Raw genomic sequence first — 27,558 nt, 5'->3', positions numbered from 1 at the left:
CTAAATACCAGAGGCCAGTTCAGACCTTGTCTGTCCAGTAGGATGCAGTGCATAGCAAAATACAGGGCAACTCCAACCAAATCACAGTTTTTCAGACTAAAATGACTAAAAGCAACTGGTCCATGTAAAGACATGAACGCACTTCAAAGGCAGGAAAACTCAAGACATTCAGCAAGACCTCTGCAGGTGTGTAACCTCGCACGCGTTCACAGAGGCTGTAATTTGCTTTGAAGAGGGAGTTTCAGTTGTGAGGTTCCGAGAAAGTTTGCACGTTTGCAAGACGTGCATTAATACCGTCGCCTTTCAGGGATTTCCGACGCGGTGCCTGACCTCATGTGGCCATTGTCCATTTCAGGGAGACAGTAATGACAGACCCAATACAAAATGGTGCTATTTGGGCAAGTCTGGAAGAACTTGCGGAGCAGAGACCCCACAAGAGATTCCCGGTGGAAACAGGAGGGGTTCTCACGCACGTACAGGAATTCAACACCTGACGCCACCAAAGCAAATCTACAAGGACAAGCCGTCCTTTTTCCAAGCAAATAGTTTGTAAACTTGTTTTATACCTCATACCTCATTTTCTACTGTATTTTTGTTGTTTTTTAAAGAAAGGCAAAGAAAACAAGCGCCTATTTTTTTTCCCTGCCAGAAGTCCTGTTTTGTTTTTGAAATGTGTAGGGAACATATGGCAATGCAGTATTTGATTTATCCATGCACTAATTGTATTTCACACAAAATTGCATTGAAGTCTGCCAGAAATTTGTTACCACGGTTCTTTTTTTTTTTTTTAATCATTTTATCTTTTGTAAGATGTAATATTTATAACAATAAAATGTGATTCAGGACTTGTATAGTCTTGTATACTTATGTGTCTTCTGAAACCTCAGCCTGTTACACAGATCATATCTGCGTCATGCTATGAACATGTTTAAGAGAGCCAGAATAACGTTTCACATGTTTGACGTCAGGAGCTCTCTCTCCACTAGTGCTGCTTCCCATTTATAAAGGATATGTGATAAATATGTTCGAGTGGATTGCTCAGATCTCTGCAGTTTTGAATTTACATTTGCAACACACACACAATGTCTGATCACTCACTCCACCTCCCTCTTGAGACATGCCGCAGAAACAAGGATTTCATTTTTTTAATGCATTTTGCATCTCTGTTCCAACACATGCACCATTCCACTCATTCCACACGACTGTATGGCCTTTTCAAGACACTCGGTGTCCCATTCTTGATCCTTCTTCAAAAATTAAACACAAAAAAAAAATCCCCCCCAAAAAACAACAAAAAAACAGGCTTCTCCAGGGAGAGGGAGTTGAAGAACCCCAGAGTATTTGGCTGTGCAGATTCAGCACTGAACGCGTGCGCGTGTGGGCTGGGCTGGTGCGGCCGGCCGGTCATCTGCCCACTTTCCCCAGGCGGTGGTCAGTCCTCGGGTCGGCGATGATGGCCTGCACGGCCACGATGGCCTCGTTGATCCGCGTCTGCAGGTCCCGCAGCTCCTCGATGTGCAGCAGCCGCAGTATCCGCGCGGCCTCATTCAGAGTGGCGTCTGCGTTTGGAGAGAAGCGGACAAAATGGCTGAACGGCACTGTTAACAATGAATGTATTGGTACGTCTTTTCCAGATAATGGCCACTACTGCTGCCATAGTGCTGCATGAAACACCACTCCTCTGCATCTCGCTGGTGTTAGAAGCAGGGCATTGTTTAAAGTTGTCACTTCTGTCTCCTCTCTATCGGCAATGAGACAGGTTAACAGACAGTAATGATTTACATGGACAGATAACAGGGAGTCCTGCAAACATGCACCTGTATATTTGGCTTGGCTGGGAGCTACTGTACCATTTCCCCAACTTGATACTGTACTACAAAGCACTGTGTTTGCGCTCTCTCTTCTCTCTGCTTCATAGATCGACTACATTTCAATTCAGATTTGGAGCGCCATCTTATGGTGGAAGTGTGTTGGTACCTTACCTCCTGTATCAAAGCCTAAGATGTGCTTATCCAAAGACACTGGCAAACCCTTTGAGAGAGAAAAAAAACATGAGATAAGGAAAAATAAATCTACCCATCAGCTAAAAAAAAACATGAAGCTCTATCCTGGCATTTGACATGGCTTTTAGACTCAATATATTAAGGAGGTGTTTCTCAGCTGTGGTACCTGGAGTGTTCTGGTTTGTGTGAGCTCTAATAATTATATTTGACTGCAGTTTTGGGTGAATTTTACCTGTATTGGAGACCAACAGTTATCAGTTTTAAGTCCATCAGAAAAGAAAAGTTTCAAAGGTAACTGCCAATAACGGGGAAGAATGTATATACTAACACCTTTACCTTTTTACTAGCCTAAGTATACTTCCAACAAAACACATCTACTGAAATGCACACATCTTCCAAGAGGTGTCAAACACAGAGCAGTACTCAGCAAACAACTCATCAGCTCAGTTTGAACAAAGACCTGTATTTACAGGAGAACTGCAGGACCACAGCTGGGAAACACTTTTAGGAAGGTGTAAAATTTTGAAACAGTCAACATTCTGGTTTACCTCTTTCGACTGGCTAGCTTTTGCTATGGCTTCTGGCGTTAACCGTTCTTGAATGAGAATCCGAATAGCCTGGAAGAAAACAGCAGGGAAAGCACAACTCAATGTTCACAGATGAACTGAACAAATCACGTTAAATATTTTGTAGATATTTTGCTCCCCATTTGAATAAGAGCTAGTCAATTACTGTAAGTTTAATAATGTTGACTATGAAAGATGTTGGACTTCAGACAGCTAACTGCACTGAACAATGGTTTACCAAATCACTGCATCTGGACTACAATAACACCCTATAAATTTCAATACGACACAAGGGAAATAAGTAGATTACGGTTCAGCTCAACAGTGCTCTACACTGTGACTACTACACTCTCTCTTTCTGTAGAAAAACAGAGATGGGACTGCCATATGAAAAACAACAAGAGTAATTTCACTAGATGCATTGATTCAAATGCTATATAGGAGTGCACGATTCAAATGGATGCTTACAGGGAACTGGAATTTCCGTAAAAACCTTATTAAATCAAACTGACTTCAACAATTAGTTGACTACTGCACAATGTGCCAATCCATTCTGCATATGTTCAAGAAATACTTTCAGAGACTGATCTTTAAATTCTCATTTTTTGACAGTTGTCACCATCTAATCTGTAACATTACAGACAGGCATCTGTACACTGCCAAGGATTTCAATATTTAAAATGAGCCCATGTGAAACAGAATACATTTCTCTGCATCTAACTATAGAAGAGCCATAACACTGTTACTGAAATCTAGCAAGCAAAGAGATGTAAAGATCTGCGTTTGTTTTACAACAGTTTGATACACAACAGGGAGTGAATGTCTTAGTATCATATGAGAAAGCCATCAATTCAGAACAGACTAAGAGGTTTCCCAGTATGACTCAAAACAGCAGTGAGCAGGTTCAATTTGACTCACTGGCAGCAGCACTTTAACTCCAGAAATGCCCATTTACCTTCAACATCACCAGGTAGTCATCATGGCGCTGGATCTGAAGAAGATTCGCAAGGGCCATCACACCAGCCTTGAAATCAGGATTGTTGCCTGAAAGTGTGTTGAAATTACATAGCCAACCTTTCAAAAGTCAGTAATTGCTGCACACTGTCAAATGAAAAATTAAGGAGAACCAACATATTATATTTGTTGTTATCAACAGCTGAAACGCAACACCTCTCCAAACAGTTTCCTGGTTACCTGGACCTACCTGTGACTGTGTATGAGGAATGAAGGAGGCAAGTCATCAGTTTTAAAGGCAGGACAAAATAAGCCCGGACAGCCTTTTCAGGGGGACTGACCACCTCTGTGTTTTAAGTAGCTAATGCTGTCCACACCCCAAAGCCCAAGAAAGAATGGAGCACAAAAAGGAAAACTCACTGTCCAAATTTATGAGTGGATCAGATGGTTTTTCTGTGTTGTTGGCAGCTGCCTCTGGCTTACAGTTCCTGTATTTTTCAACTGTGGAGAGTTTAGACACAAAGTGTTATGGGCAACTCTTACACGACTTCAGAAATAAGTAAAATGTAATCTAATTTTAAAAATTAAATCAGAGATTTAGCCATCTATGCTAAATGAATCGTAAAATTATTCAAAATGTTGCAGTCACCTCAAAATCCAAAGTCACAGAGAAAATCCCCATAAGAAAACTATTACATTTTCAATTTACACGCCATTCACTACAGTTTCTTCCCTGAAGATTATGTACATCCTCTATTAAGGGCCATAATGGAAAAAGACCATGTAATAATTTTACACACTAAGTGGAACTGAATTGCAAAGCAAGGCTGCCATCTAGTGGATTACTGAGGCCACTACTACAGCAACATAGTGAAAATTAAAACCATGTCACATTTTTAGATAAAATAAGGAGTACCCCTAAAACAAGATTTGTTGACTGAAACACAGTACTAATAATATGACGTGAACTGAAACTGTACCGTTATCTCCATATTCAAAGCGAACTGCCAGGCCTAGCAACCAGTCAACAGTTTCTTGTCTGTCTTGGGCTTTAAATGGGCAGCTTACATCCTGCAAATACTGAACATAAAAGGGTATTAATTAACAAAACTGGACTGAAATGTCATGACTGTATGCCATAACTGCTGTGAATGCCGACTTGCACGTACTACTGTCACCACCAATGGAAAAGTAGGCTAATGTCATTGTTAATTGTGATTTGAATCTGCACCCAGACTGTTGTAGTTAAGAGATGTGTTTTGGCTAAAACTTAGCTTAGGCAAGTGGATGGGTACAACAAACTAGTTAATAATAAATGTTCAGCGCGTTCAAACTCTGTGATTCGGTCGATCAAAGCCTTTTCCCTGTAGTGTTAAATAGCAAGGGCACCAATACAGCAGATCTCTATGCTAACTGGGCAACTCTAATTATCTCTACCCACCTTTTCAAAAAACGTGGGCCACTCCGAGCTGTGTATGTTCCTCAGGTTGCCTCGGTCTTCAATCTTGTAATGTCTAATTTTCTGATCTTCCAGCCACACTATGAAATTCCTGAACTCTGTCTCATCTGAGCAGTGCACAAAATGAATAAGATAACGTTAAAACCCGGGTGCCCGTCCGTTCCTGTCTACAATTCGCCTGTTCACATGGCCAAGATCTTGCTACGCGTACCTTCCAAGAAATGGTACGTGTGAACAGGAACATAACTACCAGAGCCTATAGCTCCGTACAGTAGCCAACGCTGCTCTACAATGAAACAATATGTAATTTCTTTGATCACACACATTATTTATCCGAAATAAAGGAAATAAATACTTACTTCATAGATAATTTATATTTACAAGTCCCAATGTTGCCAGCAACCCACTTGTAATCGTGGCTATTAGGTTAGCAAGCAAACAAAATTATCTTAAAGCTACTGTTAGCCTCATAACGCTACTAGCTAGCTAGCAAGTCAGATGGGGAGCCAAGTTACTACACAAGGTACTAACAAGGTAAATGGTTAATCAGCTATGAGTACACAACGGTTTATCGACACTCAAAAATGATCACGTAACGATAGCTAGCTGGTATGCTTGCTTGATGGCTGGCAATACTGCTAACTAGCTAGCTAATGCGTCACGTTATCCTACCGACCATCTACCCATCTACTCAGCAAGGTAAAATATAATATCCTTTAATATTACAGTAGTCTTACTAGCTGTTGTTCTATTTTTGTTGTGTTAATGCACATATAGCTAGTTACCTAGCTATTTCACACATGGGCCCAAATTTCAACACGTTTGTGGCTAGCTAACGTTAGCCAAGTTAGCTCATTCGCCGGCAGGCTGCAGCGACCACGTCACTCTATCTGGCTGTCTTTGCTTACCTTTACAATCAAAACCAGATGGGTTATGATAATCCAGGGCTGTGAGCTTTCTACGAAACATTTTTGTAAGTATTGCCTGGAAAATCTATAGTGTTATTCTTAATTAAATATGTAGTTTAATTCACAATCTTTTCTGTGCTCTGATAGTCAATGGGCGTTTCCGACAGCGGCCGAACACCACCTGACTGACAGCGCTAACCTCCAATAAGAGTAGTGAGAAATCATAACGCTATCCAATCGGAAAATTCACAGTATCCGCATTTACCCTGCACATCCTGCACGAGGGCGCAGAGGAAACAGCTGACCATATATTTTCAGTGAACTTGGTAACCCTGGCTTCTAACAGAATTGTCAATTTCATCTTAAAGTTTGGAATGAAAGTTATTACAACGATGTATGTGGTAGTATATAGATATAGTATTGAAGAACTCAGACAAGTTTTTCAAAAACTCAAAGGGTTTTCATTTTCAAAAAACACAATTTATGTCGATTCACCGACTGTATCAAAACAAAGAGGAGAGAAAGCTGTTTTTATATGAGATATATTATCTTACAAAATCTATCCGGTTTATGCCTCCTACTTCTGTACTATGAGAATGCTTGAGTCTAACCTTGAAATTTGAATAGTACTGTTCATATTTGCACCTCACTATTAAAAATGAGAAGTTGAAAAATATATATGTATAACGCCAGCCATGTTGCACTGTCATGCTTTACATAAGAACATAGGTTCAATGACAAGAACTTCATACCGGTTAGGCTGATCATTCTGTCAATAAAGAGTTGAGAGTTTTGATACCTAAACAAACTGTTGTACATATTTTAGCCTTTTTAGTCTTGTACCCCTTTCTTAACAGAGGTTTTGGTACATCAGCACGTCCTTCAAATCCAGATTTAAATGACGATGTTTGTACTTTCAATGGCCACGCCTTCTGGCAGTTGTATCATCAGTTCAATGCCTTTCCTCACTCTGTTCCTTAAGAATAATTTCTTCAAGTACCGTCCATTCTGCAAGATGGGTTTTGGGATCTTCCAGTCCTGTGTGAATTACTTTGGTGTTCTTGTATTGAAAAACAAATGATGTGAGCTGATGATGATGTTTTTTCCTGCTCTATGAAGTAACACAATACTATTCTTTATCACATAAGGTGATGTAGAAATTCAAATACTGTAAGTCCTGTGTGTGTCTAAGACCTAGCAATGCAAACTGTAGAATATTTAAGGTGAGGTAAGATGATCAAAGCATAATTCTAGATAGCTGCACTTTGCATACTTTGCACACTGTTGTGACTTTATTCTCCCTCATGTCCTCATTGTCCTTGCTTCAGCATCAGTGAGAAATCTGACCTCACATTTCCACCTTGAAGCCTTTACAGTAACATAAGGTAAATACAGAGGACATGTATGAAATGTTATCACAGGCTTCTTCAGGCATATTAATTTATTAAGTCAAAATTAACCTACATCCTACATTATACAAATGTTCTATCCCCCCTACTCTGTGATTATTGGATGTCAAAACTTTTGCTTTACAGGTGGATGAAGCACACAGTGTGAGGCTGACACTTCCTTAGCAGCAGACTCCGCACCCTTGTTGTTATTGAAAGTGTGTGTGTGCAGTGGATCACCATGGTGATGACATATCTGTGAGGCTGACATTCTCTTTACCCAACAGCAGTGCTGGACATGTTGCTGCTCATATAATAGTAATAAATGAAATGATATGCTCCATTTATAATTTAGTAAAAGAAGCACAAAGATGACTTGTCAGTTCTCCTAACTGACCACTGGAGAGATCAGATTATTATAATTCTGTGTTCTGTTATTGGTTTCCCAACAGGACATTTATCTAAAGGTGTTAGTAATGCGTCCTTTGTTGCAGAGGTAAAGAGCTTTACATGTATGTTTTTGAATCTTTTTCAATACTGTTGTATAGTATACAGTGGTCTCGAGAAATAGATTACTGCTGCTTGAAAGGTCTTCATCCTGCTGGTGTTGCTGTGTTATGTGTTACTGTGTTAGGATTTTTATACAGTTGGCACTACCATGAAAAATTTGCCTAGTCATGAACAATGTCCACATTGAAAGAAAAACAGGGGTTGGTTTGTCCATTTTCATGCAATTATTATTGATATCACCACAAACATTCAGAGCACTGAGCACAACACAGTTTACTTGCTAGCAATTTTATACAAATGTTAAAAAGAGAGCCAGTATCTGAAGAAAACAAAATCACTGCCAACTTTATATATTTTTTTCAACATCTTTAAAGATGTATATATTCAAAGAATGTCACCACTTTCAAATTTTGAACTTTTCATTAAAAAACATTTCGCTAATCTATTAATGTATAATAAAAAAGTTAACATAGCCAAATAAGTAATCACATAACAGAAAGCTATCTAAATGATATAGCCAAACCAATTAACTTAAAAATAAACTCAACATTTAAAAATCATTCCAATAAAAATGCTGTCCCCAGCAGTAAGCTCAACCAGCAGAACTGTCTAGCTTACCATTAAACCATCCATCTTAACATTTGTATTTTTCAAAAGAACCACAAAGATTTTTTTTTTCTTTTTTACAACTCTACACCAGTCAGAGTGGGCTGCTACACTACACACCTTGAAGACTCGCTAGATTTCCTGTCAGTCATGTTTCAGGGTCTTCTGCGTCCCCTTGTGCACCCACAAGGTTCCTTTAAAACATGCACCTCCTCATAGCCACCTGACTTTTTAAAATGTACGTGTTACTTGTTGGTTTTAATTGCACTCATTGCGAGCATTCGAGAAAGGCAATTGCCGTGCCCCAGCTAGAAAATTCTACACATCGAGCGTCCACATCCCGGCCTGGTGGGCCGTCTCAGAACCCTGGCCCGTTTACAGAATGGCGCAGAAGAACTTCTTCTCCCTGAAGGGGTTCTCAGAAGCTGGCACGGGTGACAGGAGTGGATCTTCTTTGGCATGAGCTTCGCAGTACGACATCAAGTCCGCTGCCGCTTTCGACACCTGGAACACAATCAAAGAGGTTAATGATGTCACGTTATCATACAGGGATGTACGATGATTTGTTTGCATATCTTGAATATCTTACTTTTCGATCTTACTTATCTTACTTACTTACTTATCTGCTTTTCGAAGTTTGTATTACATAGCTAACTCAGTGGTGCAAGAGTTGAGCACATGGCCCTGAGTCTAGTGATCTAACAACTGCCACATTGCTGCCATAAAATAATTTAAATGACCTTCTTATCATCTGTCATTTTGTAAGTGTATCCTCTCATCCTGAAAACCTTGTAATGAAACTAGACATAAAGTTTGGAGCCATCATTGGCACTACTAAGTCGGACATCAATATATTTATGTCTATGTCTTGTGCCTGGGTAGACTACTTTAATGAGGTCTTGCATACAGTTATAGCAACAGCCTAGCAGTCACATTGACATTATTGGAAAGTACACAGTCATCAAATTGATAGGAGAGAGGAGTTAGTTTTGAACAGCTAAATAACAATGTCTAGACATCATATTTAATTGTTATTGCTAACCTCTTGTGTACCTCTATCAATTAGTCTAATAGTAACATTCAGCCAAACCTAAGTCCATCAGCAGAGATTGTTTTATATCATTTTCTATCTGAGGCTGTTTTTTTCTTTTCTGGCCACAACTTTATTCTAATTTTCTTTGTGGATAGATAAAGAACTCCTTCTTACCTTTATCCTGTCGATGTTGGCCTCCATCTTGAGCTGTTCCACCAGTTTCCTGGCTTGGGCGATGCTGGCGGTGTTGTTACTGGCCATGGGGCTTCTTTAGGCACCTAGGCAGGCTGAGGGCAGAGAATCACAGTATGACAGAATTGTTTAGTACACCATATGTACCGTGGTAACTGCTGTGTGTTTGTCTGTGTTTGTATGCTAGTACACATTTGCTTGTGGATTTCAGATCTACTATTGGGAATGGGTGGCAATAACACAGAGTGGCAGATAGCGTCAGTAAAAGGCAATTCTGGTTGTGCAATGTTTCCTGATTGTTTATCTGGTTCCCGAATTACTGCCTTGAAATGAACCCAGTTTCAATTTTATACTCTGCATATGACCCCTGACAAAACTCCAGAAACCTCAACCAGCAGTGGAACCTGCCAACAAAACAGCACAAACAAGTATGATCATTCTTCGTCCCACCAACCAGAGGAAACATTCCAACTGTATCCTGTATCAGTAAATATTTCTTCCTTAGCTTCAAAAATGTCGTTTTTTTTCACTTGTGCTAATAAAGGGAAACGCGTAAAGAGAAAAATGTGAAACAAATGCTGGAAGGGAATGTCAGTTTGGGATGGGAGTTTTAGTTGCATTGAGCACGATGAGCTGGAGCAATGAGCTGGCACTGAAGCAGGAGTGTTTGCTGAGAATGGCATCTCCTCACCACACACAGCTGCATTATTCATGCAGCCAGTTACCAGGCAGCACATGACAAAGTGAGCAGAAAAACAGGTAATGTTATATAGCACAGTTATCACCCCACGGCCTCTTGCAGCAGGTCTGTGGAGATGTGTGTAATGCACACATTCTTCATTCATCCTGTAGAGCACATACCTTAAAATGATGTGATGTACCTCTGGTTTGTGGCTGAAGTGTTCTCGCCTTGATAGTTTGTATCAGCCACTCCCTGTGTGGAAAAAAAGCTCTATTTTAATCATATTGTTTCTATCCTGCGGTCATTGTTAATAATGTTATGATTCTGACATTCATTGCTGTGATTTCTGTTCCAGTGCTGGAAAGGAGTGGTCGACTTCATGTAAGTTGGCTGCATTTACTGATATTGAACACCAGGTGGAAACCATGGCCATCAGTGGCTATGTGCAGCTGAGGTGAAGCGGGCTCATTTTTGGCATTTCTTGCCAGAAGGAACAAAGATTGTGATGTTTGGCCAATATTAGACTGGTGCCAGGTACAGGTGGTGATGTGTGGGAAACCTCATGAATTTAAAGCCATGGTGTCCAGGAATTTGCAGTCAATTAGGAGTCTTGTTTCTCTATAAAGCAGTTGATTCAAAGGGAAACATACATGATGAGATATTATACAACTCCCATCATTTCTGATTAATGTAGATGAAGGCATACACCTAATCACTTTGATGACCAAATTTATTTCCACTGGCTGGCTTTGGTCACGGGGTAATTACAGACATACTGGATCATTTGGGGCAAAAAACGACCCTGTGAATACTATATAGGTAGATTTCATGATGAAAGGGACGTGGTGTGAAAGAAACATCCCCTGGTGAATAATACTAACAAAAGTTCCCTCCCCGGCAGAGCCTGGGGTTGTGCCTTTATTATAAGTCACAGTGTAAGGACTGATCTCAGCGTGGAGCGGGAATATTAATATTGATGGCTCCTGTGACACACCTGTTGTTATTGAGCGCACAGGAGGATCACGCAGAGAGCAGCTGGGGGCGTGTGGTCCTGTCAGGAGCTGCCCCCTGCTCTGCCTGACTCTCACTTTGATTCTGTTCCTGCCGGCTCCAACAGGGGTCCTGCAGGAGACCGGGGGGAGGAGGGAGGGGGGAGGGGGAGGGAGGAAGGGGGTTGTAGTGTGGGGCCGGGCGGCCACCGATAGCCTGTCAGTGCGTGGGCCTCAGGAAGCGTGTCAGTATCGATTAAGTGCACCTTGTCCACCAGTTTTTTTTCCCCCCCGGTGACTTTTTGCCTGCTCACAATTTGTATCCATGGCATCTGGCCTTTCCCTTGCTGTCCACCCAGCTCACTCAGACATCCTCCGCCGTTTTAGAAAGGAATCTCAAAGCTAAATGCGCGGTAGATTCATTCATTTTTGACCACCAAGTTTTTAATTATTCACTTGATATGCTTCTGCCTCTTAGGAGCAAGAGTCTGACATCTCCATTCAGAACGCAGTCAGATGGTGGAGCGTAGCATGTGATGCGCCATGGGGCTAAAACAAAAGAGAAACAATGTTTTCTCTGCTCTGCTACTTGTGTTAGCTCGCCTCTTTGGTGTAAATGAGTTTTGAAGCACTGGTCTCACTCTTCATTTAGTACATTCTTGTCAAACTAGTGTTTTAATTCAAGGATGCAGCAGATTTAGTCCAAGGAAGAAGTACTGCTAAGCTCAATCAAAATGTAATAACTGTTTAATAAAGCCAAAAAATCAGCTGTTTGAAGGGCTTAAAATATAGGAAAGGAATGGGCAACTAAGTTGGGCATGAAGAGAAAGGGAGTTCATATTTGGGTCCAGTACACATGAAGCCATAGTGAAAGTCTAATTGTTGAATCGTGCTGAACTGACGTGCAAGTAACCATTTCCTGAGAACACATCACCACAACCAAACAGAGCACAACAGTACGTCAACCACACTGTGAAGTCCCTAACACAGCCACACTGAGACGTCCCTAACACAACCACACAAGGAAATGCCATAACAACTACACTGAGGAGCACTTCTATAATCACAAACATCAATACAACCCAACTGAGAAACCATAATGTAACCACACTGAGAAATGCTCACACAACCACATGGAGAATCACTACCGTAACCACATTGAGAAAAATGAAGAAAATTTATTGGGCACACAGAAAAGAACTGCTAGATTGACACTATAAACAGTTATACAATTACGCTGGGAAACAACTATAGCAAAATCTTACTAGGACCAAGGACTAGGAATACTAATATATCCACTCTTAACCCAGACACAGGCGTTCATCAAAGCATCACTCCAAAATCCCAACTCTCAGGTCTTTGGGTGAACTTCCACAATATGCATTAAGGGCCAAATGTTCCCAGCAGATTCATCTACATAAAGGGATGAACTGGTTTGAAATGCTGTCAGTAAAATTAGCAGCTGGGTTCCATTCCTCAGTACACACACATACAGTTTATTTGATTGGATGGATATGTAAACCTCCGCTCACACCACCCCGCACCCAAAGACACGAGCCGTAATGGGCTTTAGGACAGATTCGGGAATTAGCGCAAACAGCAGCAATATGTTCCACTGACCAGTGTCCCACCACCCCACAGATGACACAGAAATGAAAGTGTTCCAGATAACGATTAATCTCTCCACATCGGCCGCCTCTAATACCGCTCACTCGGTGGGTAAACAGAGGGCCTGACTGGAGAGTAGAGAGCAGGGGAGGATGTGGGGTTCGGTCAGGTGTGGGTGCGTGTTTATGTGAGCAAGAGGGACAGGTCCTCAGTACAGCTGAGTGAGCTCCGGAGCACCGAGGCGTCTGACTCATATGTTTTATTTATTGATCAGGTCTCTCCCACAGGACTCCCTCCCCGAGACCTGCAAGCTCTGTGCCTTTCAGCCAAACGCACCGGGCACTGGGAAGGACACACACACACACACACACGGCCGTAGTGTGGCCATAGTGTCTCAGTCACAAACATGTGCAAACAGGGACACGCAGGTGTGCTCATAGTGACCCATATACACATGTGGATACATGCATGCATGGATGCATGAGCGCTCTCACACACACACACACACATATACCCACTGACCTACACACAAGCCCAAACACACACACACACACACACACGGAAACTTTTCAGTAAATTTCATCAAAACTGCAAAATTTGTATTTTTCCATGGCTGCAGTCAAGTGTATATTGTCTCTCTTGTGGCTGACTGGATGATTTTCAGCATGTGAAACTGTCCCTCCACTCGGATGTTCCTTAAAGCATGGCCACTCCTTTCAACTGATATAAAATGCGCAGGAAAATTCCCTGCAGTTGCTTCCCCATCAACGGCAGTCGAACCCTGAGCCATGTTCCTATTCCTATTTTGAGATGTAAATATCGGGAGCTGAGGGCGAAGCGAAGGAGGTGACAGTGATGAGCTGACAGCCTGATTTGAGCGGTTCTGGTACTGTCTGGGGTCAGGTGCTTGGGGGGTCTCCTGTCAGTATTTTTAGTGCTGTAGAATCTCACAGGGCCCTGGAGTGTCTGCCTTGCCATGTCACAGACAACCAGACACTTTGGGAGATGGTGGCAAAAGACAATTTAAATAGGTTCAATTGCTATATGGACCCTGCCTCTTGAAAAATAAATAGATGTTCCACTTGGTGTTTGACCTATCTTCCACTGAAATTGTAGAAGCATATTGGTAAGTGCTGGATGTCTAAGAGGTTAAGAATTTATAGTCTTGTGATCAATTGAAAAGGAGTGTATCCTTAAATACAACAGAAACATTAATAGAGAAAAGTGTAAATGTGTGAGCACCACTCTTTACTGTAGATTGCAATCGCTTTTATATACTGCAAAAATTTTACAAGTTAGTGGTGTGTTTGAGATGTTAGAGTGGTTTCAAACTTTACTTATCACTCCCTTCCCTCCATATTCGGGCCTTTACACAGTGGATTAACTGTCTCTTGCCTTTCACCTGATGCAGGGTGGAGACGTGCTTAGAGTGCCAGACCCCAGACCTGACGTAGCTGCTTTTCCCTGTGGTAAGCTCCTCTGGTAACTCTTCAAGAGTATGAGCGTGTTATGCTGGAGCTGTGAGCACTGCACTTGTCTGGGAGAAGGGGGTCAGCCGATGAATAATGTATTGTTTGCAGATGTCAGGGTGTGCGCTCTCTGGGATTCCTCTGGTGCTCCACTCCTGGCCTTACAGGGAGAGGTCTAGGGCGTCTGAGCAGAAGGGGGCTGCGCTGTGTAACATGTCTTTGTGACAGTATAGGATGGGGACGGCCAAACCCTGGCTCCAGGGCCTCATAAGGCCCCCTAGAGTTCTGGGTGAGGCTCCTGCAGTGTGTGTGAATCTATTACAAATTGGATTAACACCATGAAATAAAAAACTGTTTGATGGGTCCTGTGAAATATGCAAAAGGCTAATACAGTGTAGAAGAACACAAAGGCATCCATGGGCAAAGCTTTTAGGTTATCCCTCTTGGCTCAGCTGAAGCATAACACCAGGAGGACTGCAATGTATATTATGGCAAAATAGAAACATTTGACAGTTCTCTCTAACATCAATAAATCAGGTGTTAATTTTTTTACTGGGGGCCTATGAATGACACTGAAGAATTTTTGGCTCCTGTTCTGGCTCAGGTTGATCACACCCAACACAGCAAAATCAAACTGAAACAGACTTTAGAATGGGTAGAACTTGAGTGTAGTGTTTCAGAAATATGTCCAGAGTAGCAGTTACTGCAGTAAAAATCTTATTGATGACATAGTCACAGTGGTGTTGGAGATCGCAAATGCGTATGATGAATGTAATTTCACATTATGAACATCATGTCACAGCATCAATATTTGCCTTGATGGAACAGTATGGAAGCCGTGTGCCAAGGTGAATCTGTTGGATTTTTACAGCTTCATCTGCATGTCGGCCATTGTCATCCCACCCAGCCCCTGCCTTGTTGTAAAACTGCGTGTGAGACGTTCTTCCTGCCCTCTCTCTGTAGCTCTCGCCCTCTTCAGTGCGAGACAGGTGCACAACGGGACGACCCCCGTCTCACTGTTGATTTGGATTCCTCGCCGTGTGGACCCCATGATGGATCCCATCACTGTGACGTGGATGGATTTCACAACATGCCCAAAGGTGATGGACTGCGAAGTCCCACAGCTTTTTTTTTTGTCACGGGAAAAAAAAGTGGGTGCCTGGAGAGTGTGCCATATGCATGCCCTTTTCCTTAATCTGTCACTGTGGAGCTCCAGGGAACAACACAAAACTCTCACTCAGCTGAAAAGGTTCCAACAACCACACAGCACTCATCACTGGGAGAGTTTTATTTTAATATGTACAATTTTTAACCCACTAAGTGGTCCAAATGAAAATATTGTCAATATGCAAAAAGCTGTAAGAATTCAAACAAGTAACACCCTGCACGAGAGTATGTCACGTGAAAAAAGAAAGACCCTTGTGACTTTATAGGCCTTTTGTCTCTGATGGATTATCTGTGTGTGTGTGTGTGTGTGTGTGTGTGTGTGCGTGTGCGTGTGTGTGCATGTCCCATGGCGCCCAATTTAGGCTTTTAAAACATTAAGGAGATAGGTTAATTGTTTGTTCAAGTCTTAAGAGCCGCCTGCCTAGTGGCTATTACCTGTAATTACCAGACGACTATTTGTGTACCAGGAAATAGCCTGAGAAATGCACCTGAAAGTTACCCTGGTTCTGACAGAGGCAAAATGTTACAAGAGCAACATTACAGAGCGCTCTCAATGGGGTTGCAGGTTTCTTTGTGACGTGAAACATGCCTGGTTAAGGTTGTTCTACTCAGAGAAAGTAGGACAACAATTAGAAATTTGGCAACGGTCTTAACAACTCTATCTAAAAAAACACCCTTTTTCTTAATTAGGCCACATTATTATTTAGCTTTCATCTCATGGGAAATATTGAAAATGGCCATAATATCACAAGCCTATTGTTAGGAACTTGACAATTAGAAGTTTTTTTTTTTTTTTAACAAAATCAGCACAGGAAAGTAGGAAAGTAGGGCTTCAGTATTGTAGATATGCAATAATTTTTGATCAATGCCAAACCATCAAAATGTTAGTCATATTAGAGAACAGTACAAGTTATCTTGTAACCCTGTTTACATTTGCTTGTCAAACTCAAGACAAGTTCCAGAAAGGTTGCTTGAGTTGGTTATGGATGTACTAATGCACATATCTTTCTTTTTGAGGACAGTATCCCATTTGGAAGTAACAGCACAGCATGGTGAAAGTGGCACAGTAATTGTGACCTATCTGTGTGACACAGACATTATCTCTGTGTTCATCCTGTTCTGTTACAGCTGTCAGTTTTTCTCTGAAATTATGAAGAATGTCAGTGTTATCTAAGAGGGCCATATTTTGTACTAGGTATTAAGTGTGTCAAATGACGTTAACCAAACTGACACAGACAGGAAAAAGATCTTTAACATAGACAAAAACCTTTTTGTGTGTGTGCATGCAAAATGATTTCATGTCTGTGATCATTCTGGCACTTTTAGTCAAACACGCAAATGCAAACATGCACGCAGATGTACTCGCACACGCATGCTCCTGCACACACATGCTGTTAAACACAAACACCCTCGAATGGATACAGTGTTGCACACATGAGCGCACGCGCACACACACACACACACACACACACACACACACACACACACACACACACACACACACACACACACAGAAGCATGTGTACATGAGCATACTGCAGCCAGTGATCTCACTGTTCACCTTGTCTCTGCTGACTCCCCCGATCTGGCCTTCGACTGCAGTTCAGTCAGCAGTTTCTGCTTGGTTTCTTCTGTGGAGAAAGAAAGCGGAGCATTCAGAGCCGAGCTCTAAGCTTGAATCCATGCATACTTTTTAAACTGCAGCTCGGCCTGCGAAGCCCTGCTTCTACTCCCAGTTGTGTCACTCGCATATTTGGCTTTGCATACAGACAGGGCTTTCTCAACCTTTAATAAAAAACCAGACTTTGCCCTTTATTGAGACACTTAACAAAAACCCAGCATTCTCAATGATGCCTTACAGAATGTTGATCAGATGTAATCAGGAATGCAAGTAAGTTATACTTCTGTGCATTTTATTTTAAATTGAAACAGGGCAGCCAGTTTCAACATTTTAAAAGCAAACAGACACAAGCGGGTTTGTTGTGCAAGTCTGTGCTGCAGTGGTCTCATGACAATGCACCAACAGCATGTTTTCCTCGACAAGCTTCAGAATGTCAGTGCTCTCTCGCTCGGCCCTCCAACAAATTCATTTTTCATGCATCTGTGATTTTGCTGTGCTGCCACTGATAAATGGGCCAATTACTCTGCAAGAGCAGGTTTGCAATGGGAGGGAATTCCACAGCCATAAATCCTCAGTCCACAACTTGGGCAGCGATGGATACTGTGCCACAGCCTTACAGCAATGCAATCCCCCCCCCCGCCCCTCCATGACTTGTTAACCAATAGAGAGCTACGGCAAGGCTACAAAGCTGTAGCAATGCAGTCTCCCTTATCGATTCCAGAGTGAACGATACACAGCCACAAACTTACTACAGAGCACTGCCCTTACTGGAGGCTCTTGAGTGGAGAGTTACTTCAGCATGTCATTGAAATGTTTTAATCAACCCTCCAAAAAATGTGCAATCCAATTTTACTTCCTGTGTTCTTTGGAGCAGCCATCTACAAATTGCATCTCTGTGCTTAATTAACGGACCAGGATAAGGACGGCACCAACAGCCAATTTGTGTTCAGTGACTGGACAGCTTGTCCCGCCCCACACAAGCTCCCTTAACACCAGACGATGAAAGTCCATCCGGCCACGGGCTTAGCGATCACGGCGTGTGTTTGATTCGCTCTGGGAGGCTGGACGGCACGCGGGTCTGGGGGGTGCTGAGCAGGCAGTCTGAACAGCCAGGGATTGACAACATGTTTACCCAGACCAGACTGACCCCCCCCCCCCCCCCCCCCCCCCACCCCCTCCCGCCTCTTGTTTTCGGTCTGTCTCTCTGCCCATAGGTTCTTTGATTGGAGAAACAGAATGAAGCCTTTTGGACTCTTGTCAATCCTCAGTTTGATCCGGAACATATCTGCGTGATTGTGTAAGTGTGCTTATTTTCAAATTTTAGTTGGCAGTTACACTTTAGCCACTACAGATCTCTGTTCTGTCTTCTTTTGTGACACATCCAAATGCTATTTTTAAAAGTGATAGAAAAATACACAGACAACCATTCCACAGTAGCTTTTTTTACTAAATTAATCATTTTCACACATTTCAACAAACTTATCATCACTACTGTACTAACAAATGCTCTCAACATCCCTTGACTTTGATTATACAATTTTGTATTGTGAGACTAATTATCATTAGGGTATAGTCATTTTCTATATTTACATAGATAGGTCAGTAGCCATTGTGTACATTCCAGCATAGACCAACACCATGAAGGCCCAGCTCTGGTTTAACTCACCACAGACACAGGGGACGTGAACGTTAGTCTGATCTGGGTGGAGCTGGACAAAAGGCCCTATTGGAGAGTGTCGCCAGAGCGCTGCCCCGGCTCACACACAAGGGCCTCTTAGTGCTCAGAGATCTTGACTCTGTGGTCTCATTCAGGATTCCCTATGTCGAGTTAGTGTCATTGCAAAATGCAGCTCACTGTCTGAGCACAGCCAGGCACAGGCAGCTTCCATGTGAAGCAGAACACACTGTGACTCAGTCATTTGTGTGCTGGTGCATGCCGTGTGTGTGTGTGTGTGTGTGTGTGTGTGTGTTTCTGCATGTGTATGAATGTGTGTGTGTGTCTGTGTGTGTGCGTGTGTGTGTGCGTGTGTGTGTGTGTGTGTGTGTGTGTGTGTGTGTATCTATGTGTGTATGCATACACAAAGGTCCTGCAGTACTGTGAGGCCAGCTGGTTCATATGAGCATATAACGGGACCCCTCCCCCTGCTCCTCCCCCCTGGTGGTTCTCCCTCCTGGCAGACATTCACAGGTTAATAATTCATTCTCCATGGTCCAGATGGTGGAGCGAGGGATTGATCTTTAATTACTGCTCTCTGATTTCACACCTTGGGCATTGCCAGGCAGAGACCAGCAGATTCCCTGCCCGTGTTAATGCCTCCCAGCAGGCGCTGGTCTAAGACACCACATGGCGAAAAATTTTACCCCAAATTATGGAGTATTACCTGCGCCGTCGCCACAACTAGCGCGTCAGTGAGATGTTCTGCTCGCGAGAGAACAACACCTTTGCATGTGTGTGGGTGCTTGTGAGCGAGTTTGCGCGTGGGCGTGTGTGAGAGCATCATTCTCAACAGTCGGAATATAATTCCCTGCCGGATTCATCCTGAATCCGCCAAGCGAGATCCATCCGGTGGCACTTAATCACCCCCAAAGTCGTTGACACTCGACTCGAAACAGTACTCTTAATCCCATTTGCGGAAAGTCTCATCGTGAAACAAGTCGTCTTTCAAACCAGTGAAATAGCTGCTTCGGCGGGGGACACGGAACCGAAACGAGAAAATGCGCACCATCCGAGGACGAGTGAATCATTGATTCATTAGCGCTCAGGGAAGGATGAGCTGCACTGGGTGCTTTTATCATCACTAAACACCTGTTTCTGTACCAGGAGGGGACAGTCGGCGGGAGGCGGGGTGCACTGGGGAGAATTAAACCACTAGTCATAGGCTTCATACATACACACACACAAATCCTACAGCGCTGCTTATAGTCCTGTTTCAACACATAGAAATCTCTCTCCTCTCGGCCTCAATTCCTCCTACACCCATGCCAGTTCTCCGTGCACATATGTCCATACGTGTCATGCATGTGTGCATTTGTGTATGTGTGTGTAAGTGTGTTTGAGTCGTAGTAAGCCAAACGGCATACAAGCTTCCAGGTACATTACAAATTACTATATAAAGATATATGCATTCATACATACATACATACAAATGTAGAGAGAGACAAATAGACATACAACTTTGTGCAAAGACATAGGTTGCACATTTTTTCAGTACCTTCCCCTGACTCTTTTCACATGTGAGCGTAAGAGGTCAGAGAGTGTGCTCCTGGTTCTGGAGTCCCTCATTGTCTTTCTTCCCTGCTCCCTCGTCTGCATGGCTTATCCCAGTTGGCTGTGAGATCTGTTAATGAAGTCTGTGGCTGCGGAGATGGGAGAGGGTCATGCCCTGATCTGGGAGGCCGGGATTCATTAAACAAATTCATAGCTGTGGCCCAGGGAGCAGCCAGGCACCGCCAGGGCTGCTCACATTTCTCCCTCGATTTCTCTCTCCCCTCCTCGCGAGCACGCATTCCCACAGAAACCCAGGGTGGACTTCAGTGCTGAGTGTTCATCCGAAGACACGTGTCTGTGACTGCCTTGGAAAGGCCACCCCTCAGAACCCGACGTAACCAGAATCTAAAACGAAATTCTTTATCTCACAGACACACGATGTCCTTCTTGCAAAGATTCACAGAATATTGGAATGCTACTTTCAAAGTTTAAAAAAGATATTTGTCACTGTGAGATTCAGAGGCCATTCTAGGTATCTGGGCGCTATCCTGAACCACACACTGTACAAAAACAAAGATGAAAGGACAGGGACACTGGAGAGAGCCACATTTCTCATGCACAAAGTGAGGATCTGTGAAACGGAAGGAAGCTACTCTAAGTGATGCACCACCTGCCCACTCACATCAATACTTTCACTCCCCACCAAGGGCAAGGCAAACCAGGCAGCTGTGCCATCTTTGGCTTAAACTGGCCTCCTGTGGCACCCCAAATGGGGCACAGAGCCCCGGGCTGGAAGGGGGTAGGAAGTAGCATGTCCCATGGGAGAGGATGTGGCAGCGGTCAAAGTTTGGACCCCAGGGGTGAGGGGACTGGCATGCAGCCAGGACAGGCTGGAAAGGCATAGGACCACGGGGTAATTCCCTTGCAGCCAATCCACAGACATATCATACTTCATTTCTTTCTCTATGCACTGAGGGATCACCCAAGTTTACCCACTTTTTGGGCGCTTCAAAGGACTTCTCATCAACCTGATGTGGGTCTGAGTTCCAGATGAAACACGTGACACTTTGACAGTTTTTTTTTTTGCATCTAGACTGCATGCATTACTTCCAGAACATGCACAATGTGGGCAATTGGTTTTGTTCATACAATTCTCAACTGCATTTGAGAAGGGTGGGTATGATTACTGAAATGATTTTTACTCTGTTACTCTCTAAACTTTCAGCCAATGCAGTCCTGCATATCATTTCCTTATATCATGTGATACGTTTTCCCACAGTTATCTTGTGTACATGAAACATTACCCCCTTATTTTAAAAATAGATGCATCTTAATATGGACACATTCTGTTACAATCATCTTTTTGTCTGATTGTTTGGTCATGAACTTTTGGTGGTATTTGCTGATGGACCATATGAATACATCATGATATTAGACACGTTGTCCTAAGGACGGGGTTTGCATATATTATGAAAGGAAAAATTAGGGACCCAAGGCTCAAAGACTTAATGCTGTTTCAAAACAGTTCTGTAGTGTGACTGTGAATAAAATCATGACAAAGGCTTGGAAAAAGACGTATGCCACCAAAGTCTGCGATATTTTTGCATGTCTGAATCTGTATTTCTGCCCTCTGTCAGTCAAACCCTATTAAAAAAACCTTTACAATCTAACCTACTCTACATGTTAAAGCTGTAAAAGTCCATATGCATGGCTTGTTTCATTTTAATGTCTTCGGAAGCAATTCACTACATTTTGATAAGGGGATCATCGACTGTTTCACTATTCTAAATGTTTCTCCACAATGATTATCCATAGTTCTCTACTCTGAAATACTGTCTATCTTGATAGCAAATTTGATTTTGTGGCCTTCATTAAATAGGCAGTACATAGGTGGAGCACAATGATGCAATTAATGTCAGATAGCATCAGAACATGCCCACTGCTGCACACCAGCTCCTGTTTCAGAGGAAACAGGTTAGATTTACTGTTGTTTGTAGTAAGGAGGAATAAACAACGTTTCCTCCAAAATTAATCGCTCTGCCAAGAATAACACAACCAGTTTCAGGCTGCTTAACGTAATATAAACAGCCAGAGTCATTTAGACATTACTGGAATATATCCTCAGACAACCCAAACAACAACTGTGGATACATCATGTTGTTAAGGGATGAAATTATTGCCATCTTTCTGAAAACTTTAAGTAGACAAAGCACTCAGAAAACACGTAATAGTTCTTATTGTGATACTTATTGTTACTCTAAGAATCTTTGGTAGGCTGAAAAAAAAATGAACAGGCTCTTTAAACTCTTGCTCTGTGAGGTAATATAATTAAGGCAAACTGACATGATTCCGGAAATCTCTTTTGCTGTCACTTCTTGGTAGCTATTTTACTTGACAGAGGGCAGTTGGTTGTTCCACAAACTGACATCTTGAATACATCAGACAAGATTCTTTAAACAGTATGTCTATGATAACTCGGCTGTATAGAGGGATTACATTCGTAAATATTTGAAACAAATTAAACATTTAGAAACATCAATTGTTTTATCACTAACCAAGTGACCACTGCCACAACTGACATAGCTGAAAATGCCAGAATCTTTCCTTCCTCCAAGAAAAACCTGACCCTCTCTTCCATCAATATTCCCTCTGTGCACCATCTACTCATGCTGGACTGCATTCCAACCTCACTCACCATGCATTTGCACTAATATGCTAATGAGTGTGTCAACTAAAAAGGGCAAGAACAAGCTCTCAGTACTCTCCCCCTGTCCTTTGCTCCTGTCTTATATTTGAATGTAGACATCCTTAACATAAAGAAAGACAGAGACCCATCTGAGAGCATCAGCACATACAGTAGAACAGTAAGGGTGGAGGCTAATACTAGCTCCCCTAGATGTGTTGTGTTTGTTAGGGTCTGTAGTTATAACATGAGGTCATTTTCTTTCACTTTCTGGCTGCACATGAAAGTTTTTCAGCCCTTCCTCCAAGCCCTGGATTCTTCAGTTCTCTCTTGTTAAACAAAACAAGAAAGCCACAGTGCTTAAGGCAAGGCCCAGGCTTCAATGAGAGGCGAAAATGAATTTTGGAAAAGAGTGGAAAAATAATAAAAAGTGGAATTAGCAGCAGCCTGCTGTAAAGCCTCTCTCTCCTGCAGCTGCACAAATATGCACACACATATGTACACATGAATGCACACACGCAGAATTAAAGACACACACACAGATACATGTACATATACACAAATGCACAGGCATACGCACATGCACACAGAAACACACATACAGAGACACCCAGGCATGCACACATGCACACACACGCACACAGAAACACACGCACACACATGGTCATTATACGTTGTCTGATGATTACACCGTGCAGTGGGAGGCTCAGAGCTCTGGTGACATTTCGTGTGCCATTGTTCCAGCACAAATTAATGTGAAACAACATGTGGCTTCAGCGCGCACCCTGCAACCAGCACAGTCTTCTGTAGCTTCTGCAAATAATCAAACATCCTTGTCCATGTCACAAGAGCGGCATGCCGGAGAATGCTGCTGTTATGTAATACTGATGCTAGGTTACTGTGTGCATTTTTTAGGCCACAATGGAATCTTGATTTATTTTTATGAAAGAATATGTGATTATGTAAGGGCAGATCATGGGAAAAGCAGGGGAAGTGCATAAGAAAACATAAATGTAGATGAGGCAACAGCTAGTAAAAAATGCATTCATGAATAATGCATACACACAGAACATGCATAGAACGAGGCTGAGTGTGTATGTGTTTGATGCATTTAAAAAGAAAAAAAAACATACACACACAGACTACACGATCAAGCTAATGTGGCTATGGGCGTTGCTACAAATGACACAAAACTCCTGGAGGATCAGAAATCCCAGGGAAATTCCTGGGAATTCCTCTTGGATTTTCATCCCACTCTGCGTTTCTCTCTCAGGCATCTCCCTGTCTTTTCTCCCAGCCTCTCCCTGTCCCATATCGCTTATCCAGAGCAATTCCCACAAACAGATGCTGTTAATTCCTCGCTCTCCAAATTACAGCGAGCCTTCACCGCTCTGGAGAGAGAGCAGAATCCATTCTCTCTGCTGCGCTCCGCTCTGCACACTGGCTGTGTAGCCTTGCCAGCGTTACCACCAGATTCCATCTCGCTCTGTTCTGTATTAACATGGACCCCGGCGATGACACGCGCGCCTCAGACGCGCACTGGCCGGGATTCATTTTGTATTCTGTAGCCCCCTAAACGCTAATTCAAATTGACATGCAAGATGCATCTGTGGAGCAGCAGCTGGGGCAGAACACAAGGCAAGATGACAGAGAAAAACACCCAATACACACACTCACGCCCTGCTGAAGGCGAACCAAACACACATGTAAAGAGAATGAAAACACACACACACACAGACACACACACACACACACACACACACACACACACACACACACACACACACACACACACGCACACAGACACACAGACCTCCGGTACAGGAACAGAGAGGTTTTGGTTCAAGCCAAGAAGGGGATTCCACCTTGTGTGTCGGCCAGTGGCCACAGCATCATTCTGCCCATAGCATTCAAGAAAAGATAGCGGGTGAATTGATGACTGTACAGAAAAAGCCCCCTTCTGAAATACTCCCCACTCTATCCTGTTCCGAATAATCTGTACATATAAGAAAGAGAAATTCTGTGGAAGAAAGGTGGAAAATTGTGCCTTACCTCTCTTGTGTCTCTGTCTGCCGTGGTGCCGGAGATCTCCAGTCTGGTAGAGTATCCACACGCTCACACACGAAGCGACACACGCGCGCAGACGCTGCCTCCCTGCCCCTCTGCTCCAGCTGACAGCCGCCTCGCTGCTCCGCTCAGTCTCCACCCTTCAGCCAGCAGCGCTCAGGCTACAGGAAGCTACTGGGAGCCCACTTCCTCCTCCCCCCTCCTCCCCCACTCCTCTGTCAGCACAGCCTCCCTGCCTCTGTCTATGAAGGAAGAGCCTTGCCTCACTCGCTCGCTGCCTCCATTTCTCTCTCTCTCTCTCTCCCTTGCTCTCTCTTTCTCTCTTTATATTCACAAAAAATCATGCACAGTGAGTCTGGTCTTCGAGGTCTCGACGTGTGGCCCCTCCGCTGGATTTCGTAATCTTTTTCTTCTTGCTGCCTTTTTGTTGATACCTCTGTCAGGCTTCTTGAGCCCCCTCTGTGCAACACTGACTTTCTTCTCTGCGAGATAAATTTTCTCAAGATGATCAGATCATGACGTTCCTGCATAAAGTGGCCATTTATCGCCGATGAGAACCTGCCCCCAGCCCACTGCACGGACCCCCCTCCCGCCCAAATCCACAGCACCAGAGTCCTGTCCTGCCACACCCCCTCTCTATCTCTCCCTGCCCAGAGAGATGCGCTCTGTCCCACACAGAGCTCTGTCTGATCTGAGCTCCTGTAATCAAAAGCTTTAATCTTTAGACCACTAACATATTAAAGCCACAGAAGATTAGAGAAAGAAATTCCAGCAGGCATCCTAAAGCTGTCGTTCTGGGCCCTCTGTACAGAGCTTAGAGAGCAGGCGCGCAAATACACACTCTCATACACACAGACGCACACACACACACACACACACACACACACAGAGAGAGAGAGAGAGCATTGGGGGAGTACCAAAAGATTACATGATATTATCTTTAAACTGGCATTGTATGTAGGACAGAAGCTGTGTAGTTTTAAGCACTGTAGACTTACAACACTTCAGATAAATGCCCCTGCAATCCCTCTGGTTGAACGAGTGCAGAGTCAGGGACAGGAGCGTGCAAAACTGAAGTGTTCATTTCTCTTTTTTGACTCTTCCCTCATAGTACTTTCCCTGTCCCCTCTCTTCAACCACTCATAATCCAACCGCTGTTATAGTATCAAGCATTTTCATGTTCAGAATAAAGATATCTTCTGACATCCCAGGCCTGATTTTTTTTGCCAGAGGCTAAATATTTAGACCATGTGTTGTATGCTTTGTTCTGTAATGGTTTAGTAATGTTTATAGGCTCTGTATTGTAGACAGTCAGTCAGCACCTCATGTTAAACAATAGAACTGTGAATGAATCTGAGAAACTGAAAGAAACAGACTGTTACTGGATTGGTACAGACACACAAGTTTATTCTTCTGGGTGATCTAATCACCTGCAGTGGCTTTTTCTCTTTCTGTCTGTTTGATTTCCCTAAAAAGTCTAGGCTTTCATGACAATTACCATTCCAGTTTTTATGAACCCCCTCCAAAAATACTCTTTCTGTGAATCACCCGTTCTTCACTCCATGGTGATTTTTTTTTTTTCTCCATTGTAGAGAAAAGGAGGGTGCAGTAGCTATAAGTGAGTCACACTGCCTTCGCTTCACAGAACAGCTGGTCTGGAGCCCTGCAAGAGACCCGACCTTCACCAAAGTAAGAGGTGGTGTCGATCACACAATCAATCTCCTGATCTCACCACACATCCTCTCCAGCACTAAAGCCGGGGGGGGGGCTGTGCACGGCTGGGGGGTGGGGAGGCAGATACAGTGACAATATCTTCATGAGTGGTGGTGAGAAATGAAATAAATATAGGCCCAAGTACCTGGATTTAATCATCTCACCAGCTGAAGCAAAGATTTTTATCTGGCTGGTTGTAGAGCCAGGCATTATAAACTCTTCATTCACAAAGAACCCCAGAGATATAACAAACACATGCGTGCTAGAATTAATAAAACTGACATAATGAGAAGAACAACAGTAATCATCATGATCCTCATCCTCATTTTCGGGGTATAAATGAAACCCCAGGTGAAGTTCTTTTCTATTGCATGTCCCTTGGGGGGGGGGGGTGCATTTCCAATCTTGATCTGCAGCCATCTGGTTCCTCCAGCAGCTTTGTGAGAGGGCCTGTTCATCAGGCCCCAGTGGTGCTGGGGTTACCCCAGGGTCACCACAGCCCCCGGACAGCCCTCTTCCTCTCACCCAATCCCCAACAGCACTGAGAAAAGATTTTTAAGTCCTTTAAAAAATCTTTTTTTTTTCTAGAGAAGCAATTTTTTACTTCAAGGAAGGGCAAAATTCCAACTGTCCTTAAGCTGATGAAAGATATGAATTTTGGTCATTTTTTGGAGTGTCACTGAAAACTTTCTGTGCTCTATGCACAGAGATGATAAAGAGGTACAAAGAAAT

The 27,558-nt window shown here is 43.1% G+C and overlaps 3 protein-coding genes across 4 annotated transcripts in view; 1 reads left to right on the top strand and 2 right to left on the bottom strand.

The window, feature by feature from the left end:
* The window catches only part of nid2a (nidogen 2a (osteonidogen)), a 28,381-nt gene extending 27,951 nt beyond the window's left edge, over positions 1-430 (top strand). Inside the window, exon 21 of the mRNA XM_036542344.1 lies at positions 356-430. Coding sequence (XP_036398237.1) covers positions 356-366 — 11 coding nt within the window. The 3' untranslated portion in view covers positions 367-430. The remainder of the gene's footprint in view (positions 1-355) is intronic.
* A 958-nt stretch (positions 431-1,388) lies between these two features.
* rtraf (RNA transcription, translation and transport factor) lies at positions 1,389-6,056 on the bottom strand. Its single transcript, XM_036542346.1, has 8 exons — positions 5,891-6,056; positions 4,965-5,089; positions 4,504-4,603; positions 3,944-4,024; positions 3,525-3,613; positions 2,552-2,620; positions 1,983-2,031; positions 1,389-1,559 (listed from the first exon to the last, which is right to left on the bottom strand). Exons 1-8 carry the CDS (start codon positions 5,949-5,951, stop codon positions 1,405-1,407), a joined length of 729 nt encoding a protein of 242 aa, XP_036398239.1. The 5' UTR covers positions 5,952-6,056; the 3' UTR covers positions 1,389-1,404.
* Positions 6,057-8,173: 2,117 nt separating this feature from the next.
* On the bottom strand, positions 8,174-25,581 carry LOC118787334 (guanine nucleotide-binding protein G(I)/G(S)/G(O) subunit gamma-2). 2 transcript variants are annotated; one of them, XM_036542858.1, is made up of 5 exons: positions 25,099-25,581; positions 17,096-17,165; positions 10,481-10,553; positions 9,602-9,714; positions 8,174-8,898 (listed from the first exon to the last, which is right to left on the bottom strand). In XM_036542858.1, exons 4-5 carry the CDS (start codon positions 9,686-9,688, stop codon positions 8,770-8,772), a joined length of 216 nt encoding a protein of 71 aa, XP_036398751.1. In that variant the 5' UTR covers positions 9,689-9,714; positions 10,481-10,553; positions 17,096-17,165; positions 25,099-25,581; the 3' UTR covers positions 8,174-8,769. The 2 variants fall into 2 exon arrangements, with proteins under 2 accessions (XP_036398751.1, XP_036398752.1); XM_036542859.1 differs by lacking the exon at positions 17,096-17,165.
* Positions 25,582-27,558: the final 1,977 nt, after the last annotated feature.

Source organism: Megalops cyprinoides, chromosome 12, assembly GCF_013368585.1.
Source record: "Megalops cyprinoides isolate fMegCyp1 chromosome 12, fMegCyp1.pri, whole genome shotgun sequence".
Taxonomy (NCBI): Eukaryota; Metazoa; Chordata; class Actinopteri; order Elopiformes; family Megalopidae; genus Megalops; species Megalops cyprinoides.
This window is presented reverse-complemented; position numbering and strand designations above follow the sequence as displayed.

Bases quoted from the DNA above. Each gene is read 5' to 3' on its own strand.
- rtraf (XM_036542346.1), bottom strand. From the start codon at position 5,951: ATGTTTCGTAGAAAGCTCACAGCCCTGGATTATCATAACCCATCTGGT. The intron at 2,032-2,551 runs GTAAACCAGAAT...TCTCTCTCAAAG, and splicing joins AAGCTAGCCAGTCGAAAGAG to GGTTTGCCAGTGTCTTTGGA. The intron at 1,560-1,982 runs GTAAGGTACCAA...CTCCAAACGCAG, and splicing joins CTTAGGCTTTGATACAGGAG to ACGCCACTCTGAATGAGGCC.
- LOC118787334 (XM_036542858.1), bottom strand. From the start codon at position 9,688: ATGGCCAGTAACAACACCGCCAGCATCGCCCAAGCCAGGAAACTGGTG. The intron at 8,899-9,601 runs GTAAGAAGGAGT...ATTGTGTTCCAG, and splicing joins CCAACATCGACAGGATAAAG to GTGTCGAAAGCGGCAGCGGA.